The sequence below is a fragment of the Rhyacophila brunnea genome, unplaced genomic scaffold (assembly GCF_057557595.1).
Source record: "Rhyacophila brunnea isolate RB1 unplaced genomic scaffold, BYU_Rbru_1.0 scaffold_13, whole genome shotgun sequence".
In the NCBI taxonomy this organism is placed as follows: Eukaryota; Metazoa; Arthropoda; class Insecta; order Trichoptera; family Rhyacophilidae; genus Rhyacophila; species Rhyacophila brunnea.
In genome coordinates, this window is record NW_028232785.1 from 17494773 (window position 1) to 17506576 (window position 11804).

General features: G+C 34.9%; 1 protein-coding gene across 1 annotated transcript; it reads right to left on the bottom strand.

Annotated features, from left to right (window-relative positions):
- Positions 1–58: 58 nt before the first annotated feature.
- Positions 59–11804, bottom strand: LOC147076725 (uncharacterized). Its single transcript, XM_085941600.1, has 4 exons — positions 11600–11804; positions 8897–9049; positions 3734–3859; positions 59–70 (listed from the first exon to the last, which is right to left on the bottom strand). Exons 1-4 carry the CDS (start codon positions 11792–11794, stop codon positions 59–61), a joined length of 486 nt encoding a protein of 161 aa, XP_085797726.1. The 5' UTR covers positions 11795–11804.

Genomic DNA, 11804 nt, shown 5'->3' on the forward strand with positions numbered 1-11804 from the left:
ATATTATTTATAAATAACATTGATATTTAATGTTTTTGATTTGAGAATTTTATATAATTCAATTTGAAACCTGAAAGGGTGAATCAATATGTCAAGCAATCTGCGATCGGATTTTGACAGATAAACAGTAGACCACTCGTTACCTGTGCAAAAAGTTATGCTCAGGCTTTATTAATCTAAGTATTGCGCTGGTTAAATCCAAAGATTTTGAATTAAATATAAATAAGGCTTTTCTATTTTTCTATAACAAAGACATTAATGCAGATTACTGTTATTGGTTGCTAATGAGGTCATAGCAACTAAATTCTTAAACATCCGTTTCTATAAAAATTAATATCAAATAATGACACTTGACATTCATAACATTATCAGTGAAAATTATTGGCACGCATGAACGTATATTAATTATCATAGATAGGTATGAATTTATTAGCACATTTTGTTAAAACTGATCAAATAATATTCTGTAACATATAAACTGTGATCTACGTAAATATAACTAGGTTATACTATACTATTCTAGGGTATAACTATAAAATCATTAGTAATTAGATAATTAAAAAAATTAATTTAACGGCGTTTAATCGAATATTAATAAATAAGTAAGTATAGATTATTTTTATAAATAAAAATAAATTTTATCTAATGATTTTTGATGGGTATACATGTTTTGAAAAATACGTAATTTAAACACATCGCTCATTTTTATGTAGTCAATAAGTTTTTTAAGTTTCATTGATATAGTGTGTCGTTGTCATTTACTAGTGTGTACCTATTCATTTGTAGTAAATATCGTACTATTCTCGTAAGTATACCTGACAATTGTGCTCTTTTTATCAGATCTCCACAGCCTACCTCTTTCCAAAAGTCACCCTTCGCCACTGCGGAATGGCATAGATATGATCATAGATTCTAAATCGCTCTTAGCATATTACTGCCCGATCGTCATTAGTCTATTCGAATCCTAAGTTCCACGTCCTCACGTTTCAAAGCTGTTTGAGTAAGACGTGGATGAAAAACCTGGTAAGGTGGTATGAATGACAATGAATGAGTTTGAATTGTTGTGTAAATTTGTATTAATTAAAACATAAGCCAGTATATAACATGTAAATAATTTTAAATAGTAATGTGTCATGACAGTAATTAAAAATGTACTTATTTCATAAAAGGATCGTAATAATTCTTGATTGTGGTGTGCAAAGGACCGAGATGAAAATACTATATAATGATATACTCGATGTTAGAATAAGATTTTTTTTATAAAATAATCATAAGGCTAATATTAAGAATATGCGCATGTATGAAATTGCCGAGAGAGTTACAGATAGCTCCTCTATCTGTCATGTTTTTCAAACGAAAACTAACACTTCGCAAACAGTAGCTGTGTGGCTGAATGTATCAGTTCAGTCTGGAAATTTAAGAGTCCAGAAACCACGTCTGGCATTTCTTTGAAAATTACAGAAAGTTACAAATTGATTATATTAACCCAATGTTTACGGGTAGCATAAAATTGTGTTTTTGCTAATTACTTTTCAAATGCAAATTAACACGTTAATTACAAAATTTATTAAAAGGGCCCGTAAGCATTGTGTTAATATCGGATAAATGGCGTTATATTATTGCGATCTTAACAATTTGGTCCAGTGTTGCCGCACGCTGGCCATCTACGATTAATAATAAGAAATGAAAATACAATTAATATTAAATTCTACAGGTTTTTAAAAGGTTTGTCGATAGCTATTTCGGTTGTAACGCCATTATCAAGACTATTCAGATATGCCGTTTGCCTTTGCTTAAATACTATACGTGTATAGATAGAGACAGAATACATTTTCTTATTCGTTCCAGCAATATTATGAATTTGTACACCTATTATTAATTGTAATATTATTAATACTTTGAAAACCCTAAGTGGGTTTTTTAATGAATATCAAAATTTATCAAAATTACAGTGTTCGAGTATTATTAATCAATTAAAATATTATTAGTATAATTGTCTTAATCGTGTGTTTAAATTGTATTTAATAGTGGCGACGAATGCATTACCAAATTTACATTAATTATGTGATTACTTTAGGATAATTCGCGATTTATTTCCAACTGTTCCAGTAAATTTAATTTTAGACCTTTATTACATATGTGCAAACATTCTGGCGTTATATTATTGCCGATGCTATGCGAATTTGATATCAAATGTTTAGCAAACTGAGAATCTGTTTTACCATTCCTGAAAGACCGAAGGTGTTCTTCGAAACGAGTTTTTATTGGCCTGCCAGATTGACCAATGTAGCATAGACTAAATGTGCCACATGTTATTTTATAAACTCCGCTTTTCTCCAGTTTGTTGATTTTATCTTTACTATTTTTTAAGTTTAATCCTAGATTATTATTAGCTTTGAATGCTTCGTTAACGCTATGCTTAATTTCTTGATAAATTTTGTCTGAAATAATGCCGTGATAAGCAATGGACTTGTAATAACGATTTGAATCTTTAACGTTATCGTATATTGTTGATCTAGCTAATTTAAGTTGTTTTTTATATAATATTTTATCTACCATTGATGTTGCTTATCCATTACTTAAGGCTATTTGTTTAATGGTATGGCCTTTTAAAAACCTGTAGAATTTAATATTAATTATATTTTTATTTCTTGTAAAATGGAATTCTACCAAGTAAATGCTAACTCAATTAATAGATTAATAATAAATTATACACCATCTAAAAAGACATAACCATAGGTACTTCTACGGAGGCCTATTGGGAATTATAGTATAAACAAATATTAATAACTTTATCTACTTATCTTAACAAAACTCAGTGTAATACAATAATTGTGAAAAAAATACCAATGTGAAAAATAGAAACGATACACTAATGCACAAATGTGTCTTTTAATTTAAAGTAAATTATTATTACTGTGTGTTATCCATCCCGATCCTACGCAAATATTTTCTTCTTTTTCTACCCTGTCTCGTCCCAACATTGGGGCATAGGGCAAGCACAAGTTGGCGCCACTTCCCTCGGTCCATCGCCAACTCCTGCGCCTCCCGCCATGTCAGACCTGCAGCACGTAGGTCGCTTTTGTAGCATCGCTGCAGAGTGAGGGAGGGCCGGCCACGACGACGGAACCCTTGAGGCTGTGCCACAAGGGTACGAAGTGCCGCACTCTTTGGCGGCATCCGGAATACATGTCCCAGCCACGTAAATCGTCTCTTCGTGATAACTTCAATCAACGAAGGCTGTTGTGTCTGCTCACTCGGGTGTTTGTAACGCGGTCGTTCTAGTGTACCCCTAAGATTCGGCGGAGACATCGATTTTCAAAGCTCAAAAGGCGAGACTCTTGAAGCTTAGTAAAATACCATGTCTCACAGCCATACAGGAGCACAGGTAGCACGCACGCGTTAAAAAAACGACATTTGGTCCTCACAGAATACAGCCTTGACCTCCATGCGACTCCAAGTTGGTTGAACGCAGAGCCCGCCACAAACATGCGGATTCCAAGCTCACTAGAAATACCACCACCATCGGCAACCGTTGCACCCAAATATTTTAATATATAATAATATAAAAAAAATAATATAACGCAAATATTTTAATAATATTTAATATATTTAATTTTAATACCAGTCACTGACAACTGAGTTAGCTAAAGTTCTACTGCGTATTATATATTATGATAATATTATGTCTTAAGCGTAGGGTGTTCAACCAATGTGTGCTACCCGTGCTCACGTATGGCTGCGAGACATGGACTCTCAACACGAGAAATGTCCAAAGGATAAGAGTCGTACAGCGAGGCATGGAGAAGTGTATATAGCGAGGCATGGAGAAGTGTATATTGGGCATCACACGAAAGGACTGTAAAAGAAACGAATGCATTAGGGAGCAGACAGGAGTATGCGATGTAATCGACTTTGCCAAACAGCTAGAATAGAAATGGGCGGGGCACATTGCTCGCCGAAAGGACGGCCGCTGGACAAATGCCGTCATTCAGTGGTACCCAAGGGGCACGAAACGGCCACAGGGTCGCCCTAAAAGCTGCTAGATTGACGAACTGGTTAATTTCGGCGGAAATACGTGGCAGCGAATGACACAAGACCGAGAGGGTTGGAAGAAGCTTGGGAGGCCTTCATCCAGCATTGGATTGACCCCGGCTTTTGATGATATAGTAATATCATTGGTGAGTCCGCAAAGTATATTAATATTAGTATACGTCATCTAAGTAATCTTCTACTAACACCTTTTTGCACAACCTACAATTTACAATAGGTACCGACCTCATACTTCACAGGGCCACAGATTTATCTATATATATATAAAATAGAATAGTTGTTTGGCTGTACCGTATGCGCTCCTATACCATTCATTCGATTGCGATGAAACTTTTGTGAATTGTTGTGTGCACACCCACTAAGGTTTCTGAATGAGAAAACCACCTTCTTCATCATTCTATCTTCTTTTTTTCGTATGGTTCCTATACCATTCATCTTATTGCGATGAAACTTTGGTGAGTTGTTGTGTGCACACCCGCGAAGGTTTCTGAATTAGAAAAACCATATTTATTATATTATATTCTTTTATTTGTATGGTTCCTACACCATTCATCTGATTACAATAAAACTTTGGTGAGTTTTTGTGTGCAAACCTCGGAGGTTTCTGAATTAGAAAAACCATCTTCTTCATCATTCTATTTTCTTTTATTCATATGGTTCTTATACCATTCATCCGATTGCGATGAAACTTTCGTCAGTTGTTATGCGCTCACCCGCGAAGGTTTCTGAATTAGTAGGTACAGCCATCTTCTTTTTCTATTCTATCTTAATCTTAATTAGGAGCTAGTCGAAAAATCTAGGTTATCACAACTTTTGTTTTGTTAATTCAAAAAAGTATAACTTTTAACGCGCGTACATACACCGATGTATCATCCACATATGCAATTACAGGTATCACATTTAAATAGCTTATAAGAAGAATGAGAGGTTTTGTGTACCTTCATGTGTCGGCATTGTTTGCTCGAATAATTGTATTTATAACATTGAAATGGTTTGATGTCAATTTATGCGATTTCATTTGACCTGACCTTATACAAGAGTAAGGTATTACATTCATTACATTAAATTAGCCTTTTCATTACAATGAGTATTTTTGTGAACCTTCATTTGTCCGGACAGTATGCTGGAGTAACTACATCCATCACATTTAAATAGCATATCACCAGAATGAGTCATTTTATGTCTTTTCATGTTCCCGGACTGTTTGCATGAATAATTGCACGTTTCACATTTAAATGGCTTTAATCCGCAATGCGTCATTTTATGCGATTTCATTTGATCTGATCTTGAACATGAGTATTTGCATTCACCACATTTAAATGGTTTTTCACTGAAATGAGTCGTTTTATGTACCTTCATATTCCCAGACTGTTTGCATGTATAATTACATGTATCACATTTAAATGGCATTTGTCCAGAATGAGACATATTGTGAAATTTCATGTTTTTCGACGTTTTGCTAGAGTAATTGCATTGATCACATTTAAATGGTTTTTCATTAGAATGAATTATTTTATGCGACTTCATTTGGTCTAATCTTGCACATGAGTATTTGCATTCACCACATTTAAATGGCTTTTCACCAGAATGAGCCATTTCGTGCGATTTCATTTGGTCTAATCTTGCACATGAGTATTCGCAACCACCGCATTTAAATGGTTTTTCATTAGAATGAGTCAATCTGTGTCTTTTCAAGTCCCCGGGCTGTTTGCATGAGTAATTGCAATCATCACATTTAAATGGCTTTTCACCAGAATGAGTCATTTTATGTAATTTCATTTGATCTGACCGGGCACATGAGTATTTACAAGTATCACATTTAAATGGCTTTTCACCAGAATGAGTCATTTTATGCGATTTCATTCGACCTGAGGTCACGCACGAGTATTTACATGTGTCACATATAAATGTTTTTTTAACTAAATGGGTCAGTTTGTGTTTCTTCATGTTGCCAGACAGTTTGCAGGAGTAATTACACTTAACACACATATACTGCTTTGCAACTGAATTACTCATTTTCGCCATTGTATTTTCATGCAATGCTTTGTGCAACTTCAATAAGTCGAATGATCCAAAGAAATCAAAACATATGCTACACACAAAATTTTCTTTATGAAAAGATTTTTTTTCCAATTTTATAATGGCCACTAATATTTCAGGGATGATGTTTTTATCTGTAAATCTTTTAATATTCTTTCCAAGTTCTTTTTTAATATCTTTTTCATAAATCTCTACGTCTTTGTAACAAGTTTGTGTATCAATCATCTCCCGCGACGAGTTGTGGCTCGCACCGTTGGCCGTTACGGCCATTCCAGCGATAACCTAAAATATCAAACCATTTTATTCATTGCTGACAGTTAATTATTGCAGCCGCTTATTTTGGCCAAATTTCATGAACGGTGATAAAACCTAGAACTAACAGTTTTTACAACGACAATACATGTTAGCCGGCTCGCATATCAGAACTCGCCTCGTGTGCCTGACAGCCATAAATCGAAACTTCCGAGACCGGCTGGCCAGTGTTGCATGACACAACCTCACAGATCTATCTAGCGACAGTTGCGCGTAGCCTTCGAAACGTATTGATATTTCAATGCGGTAATCGGCGAGCCGGTATAGGAATGACAAATTCGTATGTGTTTCTTTGTGACTTCGACCTTCCGACTCGAAGCCCGAGAAAGATGCAACATCCAGATGTTTTTTTCAGACGAAACAGTCGCATTCGATTAATCTGCGAAGCTCCATTTGGCAACGCGTGTTATGATGTTTCGTTAAATAACGATGACGTCACATCGACGTATTCGACACGTTTTTAGGCGAGACTAGTTCCGATGTGCGAGTCGACTTATTATTAGGAAAATACGGATATATTGCTCCCAATATGAATTATCAGGAACCTTCGACAATAGATAACAATTATATTTTACCATGCCACATGAAATTAAAAACTGTGAGTTAACAATAGTTGTTGACTTAGAACCTTATATTAATTATTGATAAGATTTATACTCAATGTTTGGAAATATTTGTAGATACCTATAAGATTTTATGTATTAGGACATTAATTTTGATGCCAACCGTTAGCCAATTAGAAGCAGAGTAACGCGGAGTAATTTATCTCTATAAAAGGAGCAGGTATCTGGCGGGAGGTTAGTAAAGCGTAAATGACATTGAGCTACTTCACGAGCTGCTTGTTGGCGAATTTACAATATGCCTGTAAAGTCGCCCAGTGTCATCATTGAACAAGCTAACAATCAGATTGTAAACAATCTACAGTGAAAAGTTGAAAACCGGTCAACTTTACACGCTACACGCCGGCGTGTGGGCCTAATGTGTCTACGCAGTAGAGCGTAGTAGCGACCTCCCGGTAAAAAACGAACTACGTTCTGTCAAAATAGTCGCTAGCTTCTTGACTTCTCAGCGAATGGTAAATTTTTGTATGTCATCATCACAGTCGCAGTGGCTGAATCGCCCGCTTTTAATTTCGCCAACAAACAGCTTGTAAAGTAGCTCAATATCATTGACGCATTTTTAGTTAATTACGCACCGCAGAGAACGAGATACATATTATTATATAATGTAGAGGGTATACTGACAGAAAGCATTAACTCATTAAAACAAGTTCTGAGATAATCGCAAAAAGAACTTTAATTTTTTTTCAAAGCGTTCTCCCACGTAGATTTTTTTATGATTTAAAAACATTTTTTCTGAATTATAAAGACGAACCTTTATGGCAAACACAATATACCTACGACATGTTACAAGTTCTGTATTTTGTATACGCAGAACGCATTAGGTCATTATCATACTTTCTATCAGAATAAAAAAATAACAATAAATGTTTTTTTTTGTCCTATGCCTTTTTGCGTTTTATCAGGACGTAGAGCGTAAAATTGTATACATTTTGGCATTTAAAACAGAAAAACAGCAAAAACTGAAATAATGCGTTCTGTCAGTATACCCTCGAAATTTCCACGACAGGTTGTTAGGTACGTGAAATAGTACCGAGAAATTATGCAAACTTATAGCCAACGCCAATCGCTGCAAAGATAGTATTTATTATCCAGATAAATTTAAAACACCTCAGAGAACTATATAACTGTAAAAGTGTTTCCGAAAAAAATACAATGCCGTGCGGAATCTAAGCCCGCACTTTTAAGATACCCGTACATGTGCTGTACCATTGCCCACTGAAGAAGGAAGCCGATACATTACACGACTGGTCCTACGTTTTACCCCTCCCGTTGTCTATGAATGACCAGTAATTGCCTATAGAGTGCTCATACTGACGCGTCTGTCGTGTTCACTTATCGGAGTATTCTTAATTTCAGATTTTACCTTAGAGACCTTGGAGTTTTTCTAATTTAGTGGTTATGTGTTATTAATAATTGGAAGTGACGATCAAAGTAAGTAAAGTTATTCTGTGTATAAAAATATCATAATACTTACACAGGGACGTTTGTCAATGTGACAGTCGATTCTAAACAACAACAACTAATAACTTATTTATACTCTTCAGTCATTATAGAATACCAGACTCTGCTCGCAAGTAAACTCAATAAATATGTAGTATGGCAGTGGACCACTCATTGCTTGTGCAAAAAGTTATGCTCAGGCTTTATTAATCTAAAGATGGCGGTGGCTGTACCAATTGAGCTATATGTATTCCATATAATATTGTATTCCGCAGGGCATCTTATTTTTATCAAAAGGATTTAATATCACCTAGAATCTAGATGACGTCCATTATAGGTTCATAATCGTCTCGCAATTCATAGATAAAGTTTCTAGGATGAACAGAGGGTATTTAAAATTAACTTTATATAGATTCAGTAGTGTCTACCTGATTAACTGGCTTGTATTCAGAGTATGAGCAACCGGGTTGAGGTTCTTCATAATTGATTGAGCGTTCTGTGTCTTCTAAAAACTCGTCCTTGAAGTCTACATGTTGAAAATCGGCCTCATATTTAATATTGGCAGGGTCTGATTTTGTGTTCTGTAAGAATAATAGATGATTAGATTTATCATGCACACAGAAAGACTGTTTACCGGGGTTCATTTTGAAAAATTAACTATAGTAAGTATTTTATTATGGATTCTTAAGACGATGGAATGGGGCAGAGTTAATCAAATCTACTAACTGTCACTTCCTACGTCAACTTATAATATCGCACTTTTTAAGGTACCTACTAATACCTGCAGGACGACGAACTCGAGTGGTGTGATGAGCGAAGTCCTGGTATCTTGGGGATTAGAGAAAGGCATTGGGATAGTCACATTATATTAGGGAGAAATTGATAACACGGATGTTTGATTTGATAACGCTCCGCGCAGAGTTGGATTTATTCATCCAAAACATTGAAGTCATACATGAGGGTATACATTGATTCAGCATGACTAAGATAAATTGTAGTTATTATAGGGCGCACGATCGGTGCTAAAACACATTAAATTGGCGGGGGTTATGCATGTCGGTTATTTAAGGGCACGCAACATTCAATTGGTTTGCACTACACTTTAATTTACACATCACATGGTTGGGTTTACACAATATTAGCGGTTACGCACTTGTTTGGCTTGGAATCAAGCATTCGCCCGTCACGCCGCACGGGAGAGGTGTTTATCTCTCCTCTGATGTCGTATCGATACTGAATTATGCGTGTTCGTTGGCGAAATATTTATTTAGTGATATTTTTCGGGGATATGTTTGTTGTTTTTAAATTTGTGGTTAGATTACTAATTTGGAATTTTAAACGATTTCGTGCTAGGTAATACTATATATTTCATACCCAAATACTTCACACTTTTCAGGAATAACTATACGGATATTCATCTATTTACCTGATTTCGAGCTGTAGCAATCCACAAAAGGCTATCGAGTGCGTATGGCTTAAATGTCATAATTATTTGAATCGTTTATGTCCCATTTGTGTTATCCATGATGTCTTTTCTCTTAGACATTTGCCGTATCGGAATATTAAAGTAAAAATTGAATGCCACAGATAGCTGCAGCAATTTAGAAAAGTCAAAGGCCTTGCTTGTCCTAGAATGCCGAGAAAATTGGGCGCAACCCGTTGAAAAGACTATGTGACAGTCAAATAATCCAAGCAAGATCGTGAGTCACAAGGTTCTGACTGAGAAGAAGACAGACATGCATTTAACAATTTGTATTATTTTCGTTTTTGGCTGGGGGGGGGGCAATAAAATGAACCTTAACGTATATTTTAAATTATAACCTACCCGAACATATTTTTTTATAACGAGTGAACAATGGCCAAAAATATGAGATTCAAATAAAATAAAATTTTAAAATTATAAATTGAAGAATTCTGTTGTGATTAAGGTTATATTAAATTGTACTGTCAGTTAGTAAGAAATACGCATAGTTTATTAAAATTTCAATATTTATTAACTTTCTTACAGGTTTTAACTCTTCTTTCAGAGGCCCCCTTTTAAATTTTCTGACGAATCGGATAAGTACGTCATTTTCATAAATGAAACACGCCGCTGGTAGGCGAGCTTTTCCATAAACAATCTTGCTCTATTCTAATTCTACTACAATCCACTTAAGAAATCTAGAAATAATGAGAACCCACTTCTTGCACTGGACTTTTGTTTGTTCCTGGGTTACGTTAGATTGTGTACGATTCTCAATTCGCAGGTGGCAATGGATAAATGTCGGCGCCCGCCATTGTCCCGACTGGTTCTATTAGCGATAGCTCGAATTGAATCGTATTAATTATTTATACAATCACTATTATAATTATTCTAAAAAATCTTCAAAATAGTATATTTTTACATTTTTTCAATCTAACGGGATCTTACTACGCTGAATAAATAAGTACAGTGTGTTATTTTTACTGTAACAATCTAAATAAAACATAAATAATTACAATATAAAAAGAATTTTTTTATATAAGGACAACGTTTTTAAATTTTCTGTTGTATCATATAAACTTGACTTGACTAGCTTAAACGATCAAAAAAAAAATTGTAAGTACCTACTTGATAGAAATAATACTGAAATGTCATTTTGACATGTCATATTGATTTTCATAGTAACGCACGTATATATTAATAATTTAGTTGCAAGGACCCCAGACCCCTAGCAACCAATAATGGTGCCGAAATAACTTTTCATACAAAACAGAATTAACTGAAAATGATATCAAGTCTACATAAAGATGGCTAAAAGTGTTAAAAAAATGTATTGGAATCGTGTTCTGATATATTCTAAAAGTTTCAAATGTCTAGCTAGTTGGGAAGTTAGTTAAAAATCGATTGCAAGATTTGTACCGGACAAAGAACCACCAGACAAATAAAAATACGAGCTAAGAAAAGCGTTGTAAAATAACTACAGCTCTCTTCCTGATCACGCCAAACTGAATAAAAACCAATCCCAGTGAAAAACCCATGACTCCATCCAAACTAACTACTAGATAAACTTTGGCATAAAACGCCAATCGACCTATAATGCGCAATACAATTTACCTTTTAAAATCATTATTTTGATGTGGCACACCAACAAATGACAGAAAATGCTAACCTCAAAAATGCTGTCATCGCCATTGTCTTCCTTTATGTAAGTATTAACGTCCTGAGTGTTTGTATTTTCATAATTTTCAATGGGTAGATCATACAAATGATCAGTGCCATCAGTTTCACTTTCATCGAGCTCTTGTTTGATATCCATTTTGTGAAAGCACGTACGAGATACCAATTCGAGATTGGAGACAATCATAGACAATATT